Here is a 22,920-nt window from a genome sequence, read left to right on the forward strand (position 1 = left end):
AAAACTGACCAATAAGTGAGCATGGTACAGACTGGTTCACAATGTGTATAAAGACTGGCACAGACTGGTTCACAATGTGTATAAAGACTGGCACAGACTGGTTCACAATTTGTATAAAGACTGGCACAGACTGGTTCACAATTTGTATAAAGATGAGTGTTTGGAAATAATCATGCATTGGGCTGATACTCCATGACATAATGCTTTATTTAAAGCCTTAAAGGCGGAAAGACACCAATATGCATAGAACACAATCAGTCACTTATTTTATGCCTATAATGAGCTTATTATAAAATATATGCACTTTTAATAATGTCTTTTGACAAATCAAAAAACAAAACAAAAAAAAACAACAAATTTTACAATTCTACAATTGAAGTGTTTCTACATATTAATCATGTATTAACATATTTACTAACATCTAGAAGCAAAATGATGAGTATTTTGCATATAATATTATAGTACATGTACATTGAAAATGTTCCATTCTGTATATTCATACTGTAAAATAGTTAATGAATGTGCTCCCTTTCATAGACAATCAACAAGACAAGGTCACACTGACACACTGCCAAATCATAGTACATGTATAAGAAATGAAAATATTTCATAAAACATTAATGTTTTAAATTTTCACAGAAACTATTTCATTACTATACCAACAAACATTAAAACATATTATACCCTGCGAAATAAATTCAAGATTTAGAACTTAATTACTGGTAGCTATACTGCACAGTTGTGAAATCTGGCCAGGCTCAATACTGGCCACATTGGTAAGTATTGCTGTTAGAAAAAATCAAAGTGACTAGACCTAGTTGTACACATTGCTTAAGAGAAGAATTCTAATATACATTCTGTTAACGTTATATAAGATCTGTACAGATTGAGGTAAACAATCCCCAAACATTTATGAAAGAAAAAATCATTAAACAATAAGAATTTAATATTCTTGTTGCTAACAACCACTAATTAATACCTGGTGACTGTACATTTTATTATTTGGGAAAAAACCCATACTGAACAATATTGATTTTTTTTACAAACTGCTACATGTAAATAGTAGCTAAAATGTGTTACAAAACCATACTGTACTTTTATTGTGAAATATGTGTGTGTGAATAACCATAAAACTAGAAATGTGTCATCATGCCACGGATGCCCCCGCATGCAGCCAAAATTTCAGATGTTATAATATTTAGTTCCAAATTTGTTTGCACAAATTATTGTTTTCATTTTAAGTTCAAAGCCCTTAAAACTTTTCAATGTTAACACAAACCATTTTCATACAATGTTCAAGGCACTGAAATTATTCAGTGTTAACCTTTTGAAAATAGCATATTTCATATTTGTAGCCAAAATAATGGATATTTGTAGCCAAAATAATGGCTACAAACATTTCCACAAAAGTATGAGTGCTGAAACTGAAAGTTCAAAATTTTTCCAATATTCAAGAAAGATAAGTTTGTCTAAAATCATTGAACCATGACCAAATTCAAACTTAAACTGCTTATTCCTAAGATGTATCTATATTATTTTCAAAGTGAAAGGGACATAACTCTGCCAAAATATCATCGAACCATGACCAAATTCCAACTTGACCTGCCCATTCCTTTGACATATCCATATGTCAAATTTGAGTTGTTGGGTAGATAATGAACAGAAACTGTAAATTTCATATTATTTTCAAAGTGAAAGGGGCATTACTCTGCCAAAAATCATTGAACCATGACCAAATTTGAACTTGACCTGGGCATTCCAAAAACATATCCATATGTCAAATTTGAGTTGAATGTGTTGTACGGTTGGGGAGATAATAAACAGAAACTGAAAATTTCATTTTATTTTTAAAGTAAAAGGGGCATAACTCTGCCAAAAATCACCGAACCATGACCAAATTCGAACTTGACCTGTATTTTCTCATGACATATCCATATGTCAAATTTGAGTTGAATGTGTTGTACGGTTGGGGAGATAATGAATGGAAACTGAAAATTTCATATTATTTTCAAAGTAAAAGGGGCATAACTCTGCCAAAAATCGTCGAACCATGACCAAATTCGAACTTGACTTGTATTTTCTCATGACATATCCATATGTCAAATTTGAGTTGAATGTGTTGTACCGTTGGGGAGATAATGAACCGTAACTGAAAATTTCATATTATTTTCAAAGTAAAAGGGGCATAACTCTGCCAAAAATCATCGAACCATGACCAAATTCGAACTTGACCTGTATTTTCTCATGACATATCCATATGTCAAATTTGAGTTGAATATGTGCAACCGTTACTAAGATAATGGACGGAAACTGATGATGACGGAATGACAGAATGACAGAATGACGGAAGGACGGAACAGGGTAACACTATATGCCCCGGCCATTACATGGCGGGGCATAAAAATGGATAGAACACTACTAAATTCAATATTGTACATGATATAATAATGGCATATAAAGGGATGTATTAAAAGTACTTTTCCATGAACTGGGTTTATAGCAAATTGAATTTACACTGTTAATATGTCCACTTTATCTCGATACACAATTTTGGCTCATCAATTGTTTATTTTATCCAAAATCTTAATTAATTTTGAACATTTCCATAAGTACCATTTGGTGGTCTGTATTGTTTAGGAAAGGACAACAACTGCAGGCTATTAAATGCATATTTCCGAGCCCCAATGTTTTTATAGGTATTTTCCCGTCGCACTCCTTCGCTCCTAAAACAGTCAAGTGAATGGGAAAACACGTGGGAAGCAAGATCGTGTTCACGTTGTAGTATCTGCACTTGTTCAAGCGTGACCGACATGGCAGTTCGGTCTTTGGCACTTTTACAGCATGTAAACCGGATTCCATGAAGTTTTCGACACAGCTGAAAAAAAAAATTTATTTCTTATATATTATTATGAAAACAATAAAGTCTTATACAACAACCAAGCTGAGTACAAGTTACAGAGCTGAACAAGTAAAGTTTGGTATGTATAATTTTGTTACAAATATCTCCAATTTGTTCCTAAAATAAACAATAAAGAGAACTAAAGGCTAATGAAAAATGATGGGTTTTTAAGTAAGGAATACCATTCTACCAGAAGTCTTTTGACTTATCTCAGTAAGAGACAAGTGTGAGCTTTCAAAAAACTTTGCCTTGTACATCCCCCAATCTTAAATTTATTCCTGTACCTTAGTACTGAATCTACACGAATATATGAGTAATATTCTATTTATCACATATCTAAAATAAAAATGTTTAACAGTTAAAAAGTGTCATTTTTCGTTGACAAACTTCTAGTGTAACGCTAACATTAGTGAGCTTTAAAGCTATATTTGTATATAACACAAATGATGTCACATCAAAGTGTTAGTACACACATGTAATATCGTTTTTAGTAAATGGGTTTATTACACTTCTGCATTGTGGCTTATGTGATAAATAGAGAATATTTGTTAGTTTTGCATGTAAGATTGAAATATATTTCACTGAGTGAACACCAGATGCAATATTTTCACGAGTGGCGTAGCCTCGAAGGAAAATAGAATAGCTGGTGTTCATGAATGAAATATATTTCAGTCTTATATGTAAAACAAATAATTAAAAAAATTATTTTCATGCTTTTTTAGTGATTTTAAGTATTTTTTACTGATTTTGCTGCGTACCGTCGCGCATTCTCCTTTATGATGTCATAACATCATGACGTCACATCATCAATTTTGAAATATAGTTCTGTTAAATGTCTCTAATTTTTAACATGATAAATGATGGACTTTCTTTTTTCTAAAGAAGGAACATTTACATATGACGGCAAATTATTTTTGCATGTTATTCCATTTAGTTATGATATTCTTTTCATCCGCATTCAGATATAGTCCAACTACAGTGAAAATTACATTTTATAAATTTCACTAGTGGTTTATCAGAATATAATCATCTGATATATTACAGTAAAACACTGGCAAGCATAAAATAAATGCTACTACTCTTTACCTGCGGAATTTATGTTATGGATTTGCCCTGCTTTGAATTTGGAACAGTCCATTAGAAGTTTTAGGGGATTTCAGTATCAAAATACAAATTTGAGCTACCAACATAGAGAGAGTCTAGTTGAGACTGCACAGTAGTGCAGTCTGGCCTGGTTCTATACTGGTGGCAAAGGCTGATCACTTTTGGTACAAGGGTTAAAGGTTAAGGTTAAGCGGTTACTTCATAAAAACTTTATAAAAGCCTTGTTTTTACAAAATTTATGGTCGTATATTGAAATAGTTTTAGCAAAAACTGTCTTTTTTTATTTAACACAAATGAATTATATACAGAAACAGAATAACAAATTCAACGGAATCAACTATAATCTTCAGCATGGTCAGCAAATAATAGACTCATACACCAACCGCTTTACAAGAAATTTACAAACATTTTTCTTTCTTTCAAGTTGGATACTTTAGTATAATAATAATCAAGATACAAATATATATATTCTTACAATTACAGACAGCTTAATATTGCTTTATCTGCTGTAAGGTTTCTTCTATAACAATAAAGCAACAAACCTCAGCAGCAAGATGTAATATTTCCACATTTTTACTCTTCTTTGTGTAGACATTATACCGAAGCTGTGCCATCAACTCTGGTATACTTCCCACTACTTTCTCTTCTAAAAAACATTAAAATCAAATGATAATTTTAATTTTCTCTTAAAAAAAAAGACTAAATCAAAAACATAAATGACAAAAAACACCTAGCAGCTCCTGTTAATTAACTCAGACTTTTTCTTTCCTTTAGTAATTTAACTTTGTATTTTATTTGTATCTTTTCTGGTCTTTTATCAAAATGGCATCACTAAGGTAATAGGCAAACTTTCCAGGTCAGCCCCTCCCTACATTAATTCGAGCTTAATCTGAATGACTCTATTTATAGATGAAACTGAAAACTTTCTTGGTAAACAGTTAGACATGCTGGAATCAATGATCCCAAAGGACCAGAAAAAAATAACATTATTGAAGTGAGGTATGGGGGCTACTTTTATAGCTGCAAGACAACACATGACACTGGCTGTTGTGAAGCATAAAAATCTGGAAAAGTGGTGTTGTTATAACTCATGTATGTATTGTTGTAATCTGGTTCATAAATAGATGCAATATAATATATAAACATGTACTTCCAGTAATGCCTATGATATGGAATAACTATTATTGTGTTCTTATAAATCCGGATATATACAATATAAGGACATAACAGGTGTTCCTTTAGAAGTAATAAAAAAATAACAATTTTATATGAAAATAAAATTAATGACTTTTATTACCTTTTACACTACTTATGTTCTCATACTCTTCAACATATCTGAAAAGACGTCCAAGACTTTCTTCATTAGTTTTATCCTGTAGTCCCGTACTTCCAAACCTGTAAGAAAATAACGATATTAACAATCACACAAAATTTAGACTTAGCCCACTTGAACCTTAAGTCGTTGGCCTTTACAACCAGTATACAGCCAGGCTAGCCTGCATATCCATGCAGTCAGTCAGATCATGCACTATACTGATGCTGATAGTAGCTCATATTTTTGTATCTTGGTACTGAAGTAGCTCATATTTTTGTATCATGGTACTGAAATTCTTTAAGCCGGTTACACAAATTAAGCAGTTTTAAGGGCTAGAAATCTAAAAGGTTCTATGAATATGGGAGAGTGTTGCAAATCCGAGTCATGCATGGCTAAATACTAATGATTAAAATAAATCAGGGACATACTGTAATGGGACAAGCAACTACCTAGTAGTTAAGTCATATGAGCCGCGCCATGACAAAACCAACATAATGGGTTTGCGACCAGCATGGATCCAGACCAGCCTGCGCATCCGCCCAGTCTTATCAGGATCCATGCTGTTCGCTTACATATCCTATATAAGTAGAGAAACTGATAGCCAACAGTATGGATCCAGACCATCCTGCACATCCGCACAGTTTGATCAGGATCCATGCTGTTCGTTCACAAACCCTATAACAAGTAGAGAAACTGATAGCGAACAGCATGGATCCTGATCAGACTGCGTGGATGCGCAGGCTGGTCTGGATCCATGCTGGTCGCAAACACATAACGTTGGTTTTGTCATGACGCGGCTCATATGTTGGCTTCTAATTGAAAGATAATTGATATATAAGTAGTGTGTTCCAGTCATAATTATATTGTTATGCCATTACATAGATCTATTATCAGGGCATAATTGTAAGACCATTTAAATACAAAATAACTGTTAAAATCTTAGCCAAGTTGTGATATTTTTCTCATCAAATCCATCTGATATGGACACAAAAATATCTTTTAAGAACAATAAATATGACAAAATAGCAGCAAATGTGTCATATTGCATCAAATTATAACATAACATTTTTCTCTACAGTGCTTGTTCCAATATATTATTACCCAGGTTTAATTAGTTATTTTGTAGCACAAATCAGAAAGGTAAGGTGTCTTGAATGAGGTTTTAAATCAAATTTTATGCACACTGTATATGTATTTTAAAGACTTACTTCTCTGCAAGAGTTTGCTGTTCATTTATACCAACATTAAAGAACACTGGGATGATCTTGACCTCTGACCCCGACTGTAATTTTTGAGGTAGTTTCTCAAACAAATGTTTCTTCATGGGAACTTCAACACATATGTGATGTCTGAAATAAAAAAAACAAAGTGCTCAATCCAAACAAATATATAAATCATTATAATTTATAATACTGCACGTTTGTAACGTCGCTTTTCATTGGATAATCGTGATGTTTATATAGTTTTATATACACGGCTGCTGTCGATTAATAAAGAAATCTCGCTTTATTCCTCTAAAAATGATGCTTGCTGTATTATAAATTCGTTATAAATATTTCTAGCGGCTCGGGTTATATTTCCAAACAACCGTTTATATAGGGCCAAATAACCTGTCAAAAATCTTTATAACTAATAATATTTCATTTTATTTGGTAGGGTTTTATGTCACACCAACACAGTTTACGTTGTATGGCAACTTTACAGCTTTTCTGGTGCAGGAAGTCCACAGGTGCCACTAACATTTCGCAAGCTACCTGGATAGCTTTCTCCTGTGATAAAATTCCGAAAGATACTGACATGGCTGGGACCTTCAACGGTGAAAAAAGCAAGGGGTTTGAAGTCAAAATCTTAACTACAGGCACCCCAAGCTCTTTTCAACAAAGACCAGCCCTGAACTTTTTTCTTTTCTTTTTCTCATTTTTATTCTTGTCTATAAATACTGCTTACCTGTTCAGATCAGGATAAATTCCAGCCTTCTTAAAACTGAAATACATAAATTAGCAAAGTAAAACATAAGGTTTAAGGTAAAACACTTTTTGAATCAAACTTATTTTTTTGGCCAATTCAGAAAGTAAAAGTACTATCAGGTGTTAAATTCAAGCGAATAAAGCTAATTAAATGCATGGGAATTATAATTTAAAGAAATTCCCATACAAAGTGTTGAATAGCCCATAGTCCATAACAAATGGGATTGAAATATGTTGACAAAGAAATCAGTTATATTTTACATAAAACATGAAAAGCAACAGGATTCAGATTGTAAATATTTTTCATATACATGTATTTTCTGTATTTTTCATTTTTAGTATCATCACAGCTGGACTTATATTGCCTAACCATTTTGGTCAGTCCACTTCACCATTTAGAAATGTATTTTGCATTTTTATAGTAAATTTTTTATCAATTTTGGAGCTAAGTATCTTATAACTGTATTAAAATTTGTCAATGGGGGGGGGAACAACTCAGATTGAAGGGATATACAAAGTGTTACGCAGTTACTTGTTTTTAGAATTTCTTTATCAAAATTTATATAGATTTAACAATTATCTAATAAGTTGGTCTTGAAATTGAACAATTAAACGTAATTAAATATTCTGTGTAAAGTATTGGCGTAAAGAGCAAAGACAAATATATAAAGTTGAAAATCATAGACATTATTGTAATGAGTTTCTTCATGAGGGATAATGGAGAATGTCACATGATTGTGTCAACATTTCTTACACGCCCTAGCTCTGGTTTAAAGAGTATTATGCTTAAATTTGATATTTGAAAATACTGAAAATTGTTACAATGTCTCTTTGTAAATATAAAATCAACATGTTTTGACTTCAAACAAAGTACATATGTTATGTTTTAAACTCTACACACTACAGGTGGACATAATATAAAAATATAAACTGGTAGGTTTTCTTTTAAAAAATTTTACCAACTTTATTGACCTGTATTAGAGAATGCAGCTTCTCATACAAAGTTTGTACATTCTTTTATTCAAATTAAACATATTCAGTAAGAATTTCATAGCTTTCAATAATTTCTGTAGTTAAATTATTTTATTCAAAGATGAGCATAGTATATCTTTAAATCTTCAATCAATAATCTTGAGGGGGACCGTAAAAATAAAACACCACTAGGATCATTATTTTAAGGTTTTTAAAACTACATGTATTTCATTGTTCATGTATGTAAATTGCATGATAATGATGACAATTTAAAGGATACCTGTTTCATAAAATGTAACATAAAAGTTAACTTCCAATTCTTAAACATCAAACTGCAAGTACTAAGCGTCTAAGTTTGCTACCCAAGCATTCTTTGCCATTTACAATAAACAAAACAAACATATAACAACTTTTTCTCAGGTCAAAATATATTCTATGCTAAGCTAGTTAAATTTATAAGTCTCACCTTTTTGTACACAATTCTATAGAATTTTTCTGTGCTGTTTCTTGGACAAGTCTGAATGTGACGGTACCAAGGTCGTCCATGGCAACCACCATATCTTCTAACATACCTGATTCATCGCTATGGCAACTGAGTAGACCTTCCATTTCGATTAGGACTCCTATATTACTTAACTGTTCCAAAATGGCTGTATCACCCAAGTAACAGTTGACATGTACCAAGAATCCAGTGACTAGACTTGTTAGCTGAATTTACACGGAATATAACACTAAATGAGCCGCGTCATGACAAAACCAACATAATGGGTTTGCGACCAGCATGGATCCAGACCAGCCTGCGCCTCCGCGCAGTCTGATCAGGATCCATGCTGTTCGCTATCAGTTCCTCTACTTGTAATAGAGTTGGTCAGCGAACAGCATGGATCCTGATCAGACTGCGCGGATGCGCAGGCTGGTCTGGATCCATGCTGGTCGCAAACGCACTACGTTGGTTTTGTCGTGACACGGCTCAAATATCTAACATGGACTTGCCCATCTTTCAATCTGGACATAACCATTCATCATATTTAGGGGGGAATGAATGAATTCCAAAACAGATGCACCGGCTGATCTTGGTCTGCACTGGTTGCATGGGTAAATTCTTATCAACTGAATGTGAAATTCCTTGTCATAAAAGTAGCAAATTGTAAACACAGTAGCATTTTCAACTCCACATAAAATACTTAGTACTTATTGGCAAAAAGCAACATACGCAAAACATAGTTCAGTTAATAGGCAAATGATTAGTTATCACTGAAATACTACAGATTTACAAAAGGTTGTGTAACAAACTTACTGCATGACTAAATGCTACATCCCGTCTACATTTTATTGTATGCATCAACTTGAGATTATCTTTGTGTTCCTGAAAACATTAAGAAAGGCACTTTTTGCCATCTTTTGAAAATAAAAATCCCTTGTCGCTACTATGAATTTTATGTATGTTACTTAGAGACATTCTTATCCTCAGGTAAATCTATCAATCAAGGCATTGGTTGAATGTTTCCAGACAGGAGGTGGTGTTGATAGTTTTCACTACAGATCATGGCAGTAAACCACAATGAATTTACCAGAACACATTTCCACCACCACATCATTCCTAAGCAGGCTGTCAATCAGTGTATCAGTACTAGTTGCTTTCACTTTCAAGGAACTGATAACTATTCTACAATGTCATGCTAAGGCTAGTGTGAATGACTGAAGAAAGAATTTCATGATCAATCACAATCAATGTGACCTGCATCATCCAGGAAATAAACCTTGGTCACCCAGACAGAAGAGAAGCAGGAGAGGTAAATATACAGTAGTTTTATTATTTGATGTATGATCACCTCTTTGTATGAAAAAATATATTTGTTTGTTTCCTTTTGATCAAATGGCGCATGCATACATAAAATCATTGCTAAATTGTTAAGGGCATAAAGTTTTGTTCTGGAACATTTTATCATTTTTACATACAATATGAATGTGTATCACAGTATGTCCTTTAAAGGCCTAAAACAGCGATACCTACCATGAGATCAAGGAAAGACATAAAGTGGGTTGCTTTTTGGCACACAATTTCCACAAAACTTTTTAGTTTCATCACAGCTGGACTTATATCTCCTAACCATTTCGGTCTGTCCATTGTACCGGATTTATTCTGCACAAGATCCTCGACCATTGATGTCAAACATACAAGAGCTGCCTCTGTATTCACTCGGGTCATATCCTATTATAAAAAAAAAAAACAAAAAATTATATTCAAAATGTTTTCCATAAACTTTTTATTCAGTATTATTTGATTTTCTTTTAACATCAGTATTATTTGATTTTCTTTTATCATGAAGCCAAATTAAGCAAAATTAATTTTATAAATTAATTTAGAGCAAGAAACAAGTACCAAGGGAGTTAACTCTTAGCCTGAAAAACCGATTTTAGCCATAAGTCCAGTGCAAACTAAGATCAGTTGGCACAACAGTGCCCTCTAATCATGGTTTGAACTGTTCCCCTTTAGTCAGAATTTATTTTTAAGTTTTCCCTAAAGAATGGACAAGTTCATATAAAATATTAAGCAAGGTAAAGATTAATATATAAATGTTTAACATCCGCCACAATCTTAGTAACATTAAAATACACCAACACATATTTCAAAATAAAATCATTTTCAATCAAACAAAACGAAAAATATATAAATCATTTACCCAGGGTTCCATTGTAGGACTTTTAACAAAACAACTTCCTGTCCATTTCCAATCCTTCTCAGGAGATTTCTCGTTTTCTTTTGTTTTCTGTTCTGCTAGAGCTTCAAACTCCTCATGTATATCAGCCAGTTTGTTGGCTGTTTCTTGTAATATTGGGCTCTCACAGTCGTGTACTAATTCTTTCACCTGTTTATAGCATGGTAATGAATTGTTATAATCACGAAAAATTTGACTTCCTTAATTAATTTATTTTATGGGGAAAAAAAGGGTCATGTTTGTTGTTGTTTCAATATTTTAAAACTCACATTATTATAGCTTTTCATGTCTGGCTATTATATAAATACATGTAACAAATAGGTTTGTGAGTAACAGTAAAAATATTATCCAGTGGAAAATAATGTTACCCTTGACTACTGCCTTGGGTAACAGAATTTTCACAAGGGATGATATTTTTGCTGTTACTCACAAACCTATGTGTTATTTATTTCATTACTTCAAACAATTTCATTGGGACACTGTTTCTATAGGTTTTTATTTGTCAGAATTTTACAGTGAAAAAGTAGCTCTGTTACCTATGTAACAGTACAATACAGGTTTTGAATCAACAAAAAGAATAACTCCAATTGGCCTTTTGGAAATTAAAAGTACCAATAGTGGGGGGTAATAAACATGTACATGTATATTAGTGTAGAGAGTTGTAAGGTTATATAATTCAAATCATTAAACAAGAGTTATAAAACAAACCACTGTTTATACAAGCCATATAACCTGTCAAAATTACTCACAGACAAGTATAGGGAACAATAGGTAATAGTAAAATTATATTTATTCTGTCTATATTGTGGCATTCTTAAACAATCTTATTATTTATTTCTGAATCAAAGGAAAGCTCCAATATTTTTCCTACAGACCTGCAACTGAAATACAACAAGGGGCCATTTTTTTCTTCTTCTGGTTAAAAGAAGACCATCAGCCCCTTATTCCAATATTCTCTTTTGTTCTGTTATCAGTTAGACGGCCCCCTATTTATTTTTGGTAGTGCGGACAGACCACTAGGGACATAGAATTATACATTTGCATGTCCAAAATGATTAACTTAGCATATCAAAACAGGAAACAACCACAAATCATATACCTTTTCTGCTAATTCAGATGTAGCTGTAGTTAAACTTTCTGCATTCCCCTGTAGGGCTTCTTGGCATACACGATCACAAATTTGTATAATTTCAATCTGTAACCGATGAAGATTATTCACAAGCTGACAGGCTCGTTTGACCTTTGACACCTTGCTCAGAGTGCCCTCTGGTGTGTACTGATCTTGTAGCTGTTGAAGCATACGTGAAAGTCCTCCAGAACGGAATTTACGAGCATGAGCAGCAAATGCTCCAACAGTTACTGTATCATAGCAACCACCTGAAAGAATATTATAATCTTTTTAGCTGCCAAACACAAATCTTCCTTAAGAAAATGAACAGGGAGATGGAAGGCTGCATGGAAAGACTTTAAAATAAGTAAAATCAGTGTGAGCTCCCCCCCCCCCACTACCCACCCCCTTCAAGCCCCTTGTCCATACAACCTTCTACTTTCAGTCTTTTAATTGTAAGAGCCAGACATGCATGAAATCTTTATGAATTTCTCATCACACATCACTACAGAATCAATTTACTTTTTATTAGTTAAGCATTGTAATTTGTTATATGATGGATTTTCTCTTTAATCATTAATTTTTTATACCACAAAATGGATCTCATAATCGTTTTACCACAAAACCAAAACTTCTCCTTAATGATTATTTGTCAAAACTACTAAATGAATCTTCTCTTTAATCATTAGTACATACCACAAATGGATCTTCTCCATCATTAATTGTTATACTAAGAAAGGGATCTTCTCTTTATTAGTTATACTTACATGCTTCTGTAGATTCATTAAGGACTGTCATTCTCTGCATATGTAAGTTGATTGGTACAAATTCCAGTTCTTTGTCCCCCTTCTTACTGCTTGGCTTAAAACTACTACCTAGACATTATAGATAATATTATTTGTTCATATGATAGTCTTACCCTTATCCTGCTGAATCTGGTATAATGAACTCTCCCAGCTTTAAATTTGGAACAGTCTATTACAAGTATAAGGGATTTCAATATCAAAATGCAAAAATTAAGCTACCAATAGCTTAGAGCCTGGTCAGACTGTACAGTAGCTTGGTAAGTGGTGTCAAAGGGTAATGCTTCACCGTTCCAACAGGGTTGGGCTGAGTTATATAATATTATTCTATGTACATGTTAATGTATATTTTCACAATTAGAACGTAACTTTTTGACATGAACATTTAAAACTTAATTATCAAAAACATTTACAGGTTACTGAAAAATTAATTTGTGAAAGAAAAATTTTATGTTAACCTTTAAACTGCGGAATATGCTGTTAAATATAATACAATTTATATATAACATTCCATGTGCTTTAAATATCAGGGAACCTTTTATTTAAAACTCTTTTAAGAATTTTACATACAGATATACAAACATCACAACTGCGCCATATCTGAAATTTATCAATGTATTTTGCCCGCTATAATATTTCAAAACTTCATCATTTTAAATAAAACTAAGGAAGGGTTTTTATTACCATAAAACTGAGGACGGGTTTTTAGTACCATAATTTACAACATCAACAATATGCATGTATATATTACATAAAATGATTTCTTCAACTGTTAATCAATGACTAACTCATCCTAACAGTTCAGAACCAGGCCAGTCACGTACTGTCTTCTGCTTAAGTTGATTTTTCTTTATATTGAAAACCCCATAAAATGACAATGGACAATTCAAACTCTAAGCAGAGCGAGTCCATTTACACATATACAGTGGGGTCAGGGAAAGCATCATTACATAATGTAAACATTTTATATAACAATTCAATAAACAGTTTATTAATCATGACGTACGAATTAACACATACTTCAGTTGTTTTTAATATAAACTTATGATATAACCATTGTTATACATGTACAATCTGTCATCATCTAAATATATTATCACTATTTCTTATTAATAAAAACTTTTTCAATACGATCTTTGCTAACAAAACCTACTGAATTGCGACCACTTCAGGACAAGACCATTATCTTCATGATTCCCAGACAAACACTATTCTTTATCTATTCACTACATTACATTATTTTTAATTTTTACAAGTCTCGGTGATACATAGTCATTCAACAATATTTTATGCTTCCACTTTCTATAAACCTGATAAGGCATTAGTATTGATAGAACTTAAATTATCCAACTTGCCAGTTTAGGTTAACCATATCCATTTTCAAAGGAATAAAATGGGCAGTAATTTGGAAACAAGAGGGTCATGATGGCCCTGAAATCGCTCACCTGTATCTAGGCCCTTGGGGCGGGGCTAATTTTAACCCAGGGGCTTTTTTTTACCAACTTGGTAGAAACCCATTAGAAGATCTCTCATGATAAATATCTAAGCTCTAGCTCTTTAAACCTATTGATTTGCTCATTTTGAAAAACAGTTCATTTTTTTCTGTGTGGAAGGGGTCCATTTTCAATGAGTTTTCCAGCCAAAGAATGTAATCATTGTATTCTTGATATCAAGGATTGTTAATACAGTTCATTCCTATCAAGTGAAAGAAAATAATGTTTTGGTCACTTTTTCTAGAAAATATAAAGTTTAAAACAGTCAGCAATTTATAACAGCCATTTTTTTAGAGTTAAAAGGATATAAACAAGAGCTGTCCGTAAGACAGCGCGCTCGACTTTTTTATTGCTTGCCAATAAAAAAAGTTTTTGCAGTAAAAGGCAATACAAGAATCTCTGTATTTTTAAAGTGAACTAGTTGTTTGATACCCTTGAATATTACAGCAATGTTTATATGACATAATTTATGGTAAAGTGAACAAGTGGATAGGAATGAATTTTTTTAGATTTTTTAAGTTTTTTAGTGCTTGCCTATAATACAAAACATTGACAGTTAAGGGCCATAATTCAAATAAAATCTTTGACAGAATTACCTTCTCCTGGACATATTTGGGAATCATGATTGTAAACAAGTATTCCAACTTTCAAATTAATATCTCAAACAGTTCAGTCAAAAAGTGGACTGGTACTAAAAACTTAACCAAGATTCTAAGTCGATAAAAGGCCTTAATTTTTAAAACAAATCCTTGACAGAGTTACCTTCTCTTGCGTACAGATGGGGGTAATGATGTGAAATAGCATTAAAAGTTTCAAAGCAATATCTCAAAGGGTTAAGGCAATAAGTGGATTTTACCCATATTCAATGTATTTTCTAAGTCAAAAAGGGGCATAATTCTGTCAAAAACCTTGACAGAGTTATGTCCTCTTGTCTGTTGATGAAGGTCGTGATGGTAAACAAGTATGGTCAGTTTCAAAGCAATACCTCCAATGGTTTTGAAATAAAGTGAGGTGGTACAAAAAACTTAACCAAGCTCAATACACTTTCTAAGTCAAAAAAGGGCCATAATTCTGTCAAAAACCTTGACAGAGTTATGTACTCTTGTCTGTAGATGGAGGTTATGATGGTGAACAAGTATGGTAAGTTTCAAAGCCATACTTGTAATACTTCTGAAATAAAGTGGGGTGGTACGAAAAACTTAACCAAGGTGTGACGCCAACGCCGACGCCGGGGCGAGTAGGATAGCTCCCCTTTTCATAGAAAAGTCGAGCTAAAAATTACTATGTAATCATTTGTCTCTGTGTGTCCTACATGTATTATCTATGTAATAAATTAATTGATTGTATCCTCACATTTAGAAACACCTGACCTGGCTTAATTTTTTTACGTTGGCATTGTTTTGCTAACCTATATATTTTACAATTCAGAGTGCAAACCACACATCTTACACCTCCCTAATATAATGCATTATTGAAATTTGTTAGACTGGTTAAACAACAGATTAAGTAAATTTTATTTAGTTAGTACACATTAACCAAAGTTAGACTTAGCAGAAATTTGAAAAATACTGCACTGTGATTGGACAAAAAATAATGTTGATCATTAAATGATCTTAATAAGATATATAAAAGAAAAAATATGCCAAGTTAATGATGCATTTATAACATACAAATAAATAAAGATGACAGCACAACACAAGACATACCTTTATATGTAGATATATATTTAATACTTTGTGTATATGTGGTTTCAGTAGACATGCAAATATCTTTAAATTCATGACATGCACCTCTCCATGTACCAGTCAACTAAAATGTATAAGATATTGTTAGAAAAGTTACACATTCAAGTTTAAGTTGTTCTAAAGGTCTAAAAGTTAAACAAAGGGAACAAACAAGAAAAGTTGCGAAATTTTTTTACAGATTGTTAAACCTGTATAAAAGATCACCTGTGAACAGAGACTAGCTGTATATAAAGTTTAAGATTTCATTTTAAATTCTAGAATTTGCAATGTTATGTACAGTGTATATTAGCCTGTAGGGAAGGCCCCAGAACAACCAGGGAAACAGTGTGACTCTCCGGAAGCAAGTGTGTATACAGTATAACCCCTGCAGAGTGGCCCTCTGTACAGCAGTTATGTCTATTCAACAATAGTATTTTTTCTACCCAAACTTAACATTCACAATAAAGTTAACTTCTCTAGAGCAACAAATCTCACAAGCAACCAAAATCTTTATCTCCCATAGGTTATTGCTCTACAAAGGTTATACTGTAATCTCAAAATGAGGTTTTTACTATGTTAGAAAGGTTGCTATAATCTTAAGATAAATTTATGATAAATATCCATGTATGAATATAGTCAAGTAATGTTAATTTCAAACATACATGTTCAAGGAAAAAGACACCTTATTATATGTGTTGTGACAGTAAAACTTGACTATCATTGCAAAAATCTACTAAAACATGTATACTTTTTTATTATGTTATGGCATCCTTTAAAGAATTTCACACTTCACTAAATCTTAGTTTTATCGCAATATTTTTTCTAAAATATTAAAGAACATCAAATAAGTATCAATATTCTGCTATATTTAAATAAGATATATGAACAATTGTTGTATGATAAAATTTTCCAAGGCTGGCTAAAAAAATAACAGTATCCCAAAATGTAGAGAAATACATGTACCATAATCTGGTAAGAAGATATCCCATGTACAAACAAATAAATCAACACGAAGAACTCATCACCATATACAACAAACCAATGATGTGAATTATAATCCATTACACCTATAATTTTTTTTAATTACTTTTTTTTGTGGAAATCTATCAAATCCATGAAATTATTGTTCGTTAACATATTTACAATTTTCACAATAGATTTAATGCATTTATTAATCTAAATCATTATTATTATTATTTATTTTTTTTTTTTTGAGAAAACATTCCTTTGCAAATGGTCTGTTCTGTTTAGTAGCCATGCATATTTCATGCATTTTTCAGTAAATTCACATGTCAGAATTCTAGCCAATCAGAAGGAAGTTGTTAAAGGGCAGTTGAGATATGAACAATTTTCCATTCCAAAAAAAAATGGGTTAGTACGTGATTTCATATGGGAATGCTTCATAGCAGAACCTTGGAAACATGCCAAAATGTTCACAGTATCCGTGTACTCCATTATAACAGCTGCACAGTAATTAATATCAACGGCTACGTGGGATTCTAACACCTGCGGTAACTGAAACATTTAATTTGAAAACACACAATTTGTGAATAGTATATTCTGGAAATGGTTATCGGAAATTCAGTCAAAGAGCTGTTTAAAAGTGAATAATTTATAATTTATTATCAATATGTTTTGCAAAACTTCAAATGAATGTCACATATTGTTTATAATACTAAATCAGAACACAGATATCAAATGCTAAATCGATAAGGTCTCCACATCTCTGACCGATATCTGGTCTCCAACCCAAAATGTAATGGCAGGGAGGTAGGAAATAATTTTAAATGAATATTAAAGAAAATATTTGTTTAAAAGAAGAAAGGGGTTAAAAAAGGTTTAAAAGATCATTGGTCATTTTAAAGTGGACAGAAAGGAAGACCCAAAACAAAGGGTATAACTTAACATTAATACTTAACTTTAAAACTAGCAAGCCATAGTCAACTTTAATAATGTCTTGATTCAAACACTAAAATTCCTTATTTTGCCAGCTGATTTACCATTATAAATGAGCTGCGTCATAACAATACCAACATACAAAATACAAAAACCAACAGACCAGCATGGATCCAGACCAGCCTGCGCATCGGTGCAGTCTGATCAGGATCCATGCTGTTCACTATCAGTTTCCCTACTTGTTATTGAGTTGGTAAGCCCTGATCAGACTGAGCGGATGTGCAGGCTGGTCTGGATCCATGCTGGTCGCAAACGCACTATGTTGGGTTTTTCTCTTGATGCGACTCAAATGATTTCTAATGTAAGATTTTCTTATCCTAAAACTTCATATGAACCACCTTCAATATAATTTTTAATATTTATGTAAAAGATAGCTTACCTGACCTAGATCATTTAGTTGCTTTATTCTTGATTTTTCTTCTTCAATGAATAATTTCCTGTAAACAATATTGAAGAATGGGTGATATAAGGAATAAAGTTCATACAGTGTAATTTATTATCCTTTCCCATGCCCAAGATCTTAAATGGACGCTTTAAAGTCATATTAATTCTGTTTATTTATAAAATAATGCTGCATAAGTAAAGCTGATATATCTGCATGTTGGCATACCAAATAGCATCAAGATCTAAGATGTTGTTAAAATTTCATCGTAAAGAAGCGAGCTACCTTAAATGGACTCCTTCAATAAAACTTTCAATCAGAACATGACCACGTATCAATTTTAGGACAAATATTTAAATAATTAGCAACCACTTAAATTAAACATGATTACATGTATTAAAGTATGTAGTAATGTTCTGACTGTACAAATGAGCAGGTTTTTCTGGCTCTATACTTATGATATAGGACAGTCTGTATAAATACAGAGAATTTAAACACATACTGTATTACTTACAGAACTTTGATAGGAATCTCAAACGTATATTTGCTCTCGGCCATGTATTCATATACCATTAATTTAACAGAGTCATTTGTTTCAAACTGGAATGTACGAGTTGTAATATTTTCACACATTGGCTTTAACGTGTCCAATCGTTTTGACCGTCTTTTAAAGGACATTGGCCGAGTTAGTCGAGCCTCAGATGAAAAAACTTCCTGAAAGGTACAATGAAAGTAAATATATATATAAGAATACAAAGACCAAATTCTGCAATAGAACAATAAACTGTAACTAATTGTTAAGATATACATGTATTAAAATGACATAAATATACAAAATTTAGTTTCATTTATATTTAAGCAGTCAGAATTGGTGCTGCCAAGGGGATACATGACATAAAATGTAATATAATTTTTTTTTATGGTGTCTGCCAGTACAAAGATGAAAGTTCAATGCAAAAATCAAAAATCCTAAATGTCTAAGCAGTTAATAGTTAAAATCAATGTTGAAAATGGATGGCTTAAGCACTCTGAAAAATCCAGAACGAACTTAGCCAAAGAAATAATCCAGACAAATTTTATCCATGATAATGTTTTTTTTTCTCTGGCACATCTCTACTTCTCAAGCTTTTTCTTTTGAGACCAATATTCACAGTATATCAATCATTAAATCTTGAGCAGTAGGACCTCCTTGGCTGAGTTTAAAATCACTTTCCACTCAAATGGTGGATTTGAATCCCATTATGCTTTTTATTCTCTCATTTAAAAAGCTATACCACAACCTCAGAGAAAGTTGGTCAATAATTCTACTCTGATGCCGGTTTGAAAAAATGCATGCCAGGGCACGCGAGGTCTTCTTTTTCTTCTTTACCAGTAAAGCCGGAAAGCTGCCTTAGTTCAACTTAAAATCCAACAAAACCAAAACCGGTTAAACCCTCCCTACCCTACAAAAGCTGTAAAATATCAGTTACTTACATTACTTCCCTGCATATCTACCATAGATCCGGTCTGTTCATTTAACCAGCCAACAATTTTAAGTTTTCCAACTTTACTGTTATCAGTACCGCTGTAAGATATATAAATTACTAGTTACCAACAATATTGCAGCATACATTTTAACTTTTACCCTGCTACTAGCAACTCATTCTACCGATGGCAGTTAAAATTTCAAATTACTGAAATTACATTTCTATTTCTCATGCATTTATATGATCTACATGGGTTTGAAATCAACATTTAACTTTTTCATGAAGGAAACTTTCAAGCTTGTTTATAGAAGGCTGATGGTTAGGTCAGTTGCCAGGTGTTAGAAATATTATCTCAAGGGTTACATGCCAATGAAAATTTTTATAAAATAATAAAACATATGCGGATGATATGCCATTGCAGAGAGATGTCACTTTACTTGAAGATGTTCAAGATTATTGTTTACCCTTATCCTGCCAAATATCTTAAATGGACTTCTCACAATCTGAATAAAACCAATCATTATTGTAAAGGAAAATTTCAAAATCTCTACTGACTAAACAGTGAACATTGCAGACCATGATAAGACTGCACAGACGGGTACGGGTAGAAACAGTTGTCCTGGGCAGGCTAAAGGTAAATAACTTATTGAATATCACATAAGCCAGGTCTATAGATGTGGAAATTGGGTATTCAACTCATCATCATAAAGTATTACCTGACATACAATAAAACCTTAATCAACTTAACTTTTCTTATCACAGTTTTGGAAACTGGCCTTCTAATTATAGAACTTAAACTTATTGAAAAATAAAACTGCTGATTTTTTTTTTTTTTTTTTTAGCTAAATGGGCTTTTAAAGTCTTGTTTAAATTAGACATCAAAGTGAAACAAGAATGTGCTGTTAAAAATTTGATATTAACATAAAACAAAAAAGTCTTATTAGATTTGAAATTTACATTAAGGAAAATTTGGGTAAAAATTTTACTTTGTTAAAATTCAATATATAAATGTGTAGGAAAAGAAAAGAAACAGAGTTACAAAATTTGGTAATTTACCTCTAACAAAGAAATCTTCAATATGGTTACATATTTTGATATTTACATAAAACGTTGGTTACATAATTTCATATTTACAGAAAACAATGATTTACATAATTTGTTATTTACATAACACAATGATTTACATAATTTGTTATTTACATTGATACTGATATAAAACAAGAGCCCCTGCCAAGTGGGGGTCCGCACTCAACTTTTTTTATGAAAATTAAAGCTATTCTAATAATTTGATCTTAATGGTAAAGGTTATGTAAAGGTAAAGGTCAAAATTAAACAAAATTCAACATGTACGAGGGGTTATCTAAAAATTGGTGGACTTTCTTTGATGCATAAAATTTATTTGAGATATTGATCTGAAATTCTTACACTGCTTAGAAAAATAAATAACAAATAAACACAGAAAAATTCATATTAGTAGCTTCTTATATTACAACAATATTTAATTATACATAAACACATGTCTATGACAGCGGCACACTCCATAAAGTTATTAACATCAATGTCATAATGACGCTTACAACTTGTGCTTCAACGTTACACAGTCAATGACCGTAACTGCTTCTCAAAGTAATGTCCATTACTAAATTTTTAATGGCATTTTAACACTTATGATCGTGAACTTTTATTTTCTCTGTTCGCCTGCTGATTTTTTCCAAATGTTTATATATGTGTCATTTCCAAATTGCAACAAAAATTTATAATTGCACAATTTTCTAATTTCTGCCTGTCTGTCATTTTCCCGTTGTAAACAATATCGGCGCCTGGCGGTTCTAGCAATTTCAACAAAAATTACGTCCAAAATTTTAAAGAATTACTTAAATGACATCATAGAAGAAACATTCGATGTTTAGCATGTTTTCTACACTAATTATTAGTTTTTAGCAACATATATACGATGACTAACTGCATTTTTCTACCGTGCACTGGGTGACATGCATGTGCTTATTTAAAAGCAATATAAAATTATCATTTATTGACGCAGTTAACTGTTTCTTTTGAAATGTGTTGATAATATTATACAATGTATACTGATAAAATTTCATTACAATACACATTGAAGTTCAAGAGATATTTAAAAAGTCCACGAATTTTTAGATAACCCCTTGTACATTTTGTCTAATCAGTACTTTTGTGTCGAAGTATAAATCAAATTTGTGAACAAATAACAAAGTTATAACAATTTAAGCAAATTTCAATATTTGACCTTGACAATCAATGTCAATTTAATTTCCAAGTCATATCAGAATAATTCAACATGTAACTTTTGTCATATGTATTCTTTTGTCATGGTATAAATCAAAACCGTAAATACCGGTAAATAACAAAGTTATGACAATTTAAGCAAATTTCAAATATTTGACAAGGTCAAATAAAGGTCAAAGTAATTTTCTGATAACCCAACAAGCTGGTTATGTCTTAAGGGTACTTTTATACAAGTATTAATCAAATCTATAAATTAATAACAAAGCTATGACAATCTAAGCTAAATTCAATTTTTGATACTAATGGTCAAGTTCATTTATAGCTCAAGGTCATATAAGAATTTTGTTATACATGTAATGGTTCTTCTGCCAAAGTTTAAATCAAACCCATAAATAAATAACAAAGATATGGCCAATTGTAGAAAAATTCACTAATTTGTCATTTAGTGTCAAGGTCAAAGTAAGGTAGAGTTAAATTAAATCTTCTTTCATGTCATGTCCTTAAGATTGTTGTGCCCAAGTATGAATCCAATCCATTTAATACTTACAAAGTTATAGCCAATTATAGCAAAAAAAAAGAAAGAAAAAATTACAATAATTTGACCTTTAAGCTCAAAGTCATTTATGAGTCTAGGTCAAATTTAGTTTGATCTAACACATTGTCCTAAAGGAACTTGTGCTCAAGTATGAAGACAATAATTTATAAAACAAAATACAAAATTATTAAATGAAAGCAAAGTCAAGCAGTTT

The 22,920-nt window shown here is 32.0% G+C and overlaps 1 protein-coding gene across 3 annotated transcripts in view; it reads right to left on the bottom strand.

The window, feature by feature from the left end:
- Positions 1 to 2,368: 2,368 nt before the first annotated feature.
- The window catches only part of LOC132724856 (inositol polyphosphate-4-phosphatase type I A-like), a 29,327-nt gene continuing 8,775 nt past the window's right edge, over positions 2,369 to 22,920 (bottom strand). Inside the window, exons 9-23 of one of the 3 annotated variants that reach the window (XM_060709813.1) lie at positions 19,917 to 20,007; positions 18,958 to 19,157; positions 18,441 to 18,498; positions 16,088 to 16,190; positions 12,853 to 12,960; positions 12,077 to 12,354; positions 10,942 to 11,127; positions 10,272 to 10,469; positions 9,555 to 9,623; positions 8,724 to 8,965; positions 7,266 to 7,301; positions 6,527 to 6,667; positions 5,301 to 5,398; positions 4,546 to 4,649; positions 2,369 to 2,875 (exon numbers count right to left, since the gene is read on the bottom strand). In XM_060709813.1, the coding sequence (XP_060565796.1) occupies positions 2,588 to 2,875; positions 4,546 to 4,649; positions 5,301 to 5,398; positions 6,527 to 6,667; positions 7,266 to 7,301; positions 8,724 to 8,965; positions 9,555 to 9,623; positions 10,272 to 10,469; positions 10,942 to 11,127; positions 12,077 to 12,354; positions 12,853 to 12,960; positions 16,088 to 16,190; positions 18,441 to 18,498; positions 18,958 to 19,157; positions 19,917 to 20,007 (2,200 nt within the window). In that variant the 3' untranslated portion in view covers positions 2,369 to 2,587. Of the gene's footprint in view, positions 2,876 to 4,545; positions 4,650 to 5,300; positions 5,399 to 6,526; positions 6,668 to 7,265; positions 7,302 to 8,723; positions 8,966 to 9,554; positions 9,624 to 10,271; positions 10,470 to 10,941; positions 11,128 to 12,076; positions 12,355 to 12,852; positions 12,961 to 16,087; positions 16,191 to 17,484; positions 17,621 to 18,440; positions 18,499 to 18,957; positions 19,158 to 19,916; positions 20,008 to 22,920 lie in introns of all 3 variants that reach the window. The other 2 variants (XM_060709814.1, XM_060709812.1) reach the window with 2 other exon arrangements.

This window comes from Ruditapes philippinarum, unplaced genomic scaffold, assembly GCF_026571515.1.
Source record: "Ruditapes philippinarum isolate M1 unplaced genomic scaffold, ASM2657151v2 ctg4587_1_1_1_1, whole genome shotgun sequence".
Lineage (NCBI taxonomy): Eukaryota > Metazoa > Mollusca > Bivalvia > Venerida > Veneridae > Ruditapes > Ruditapes philippinarum.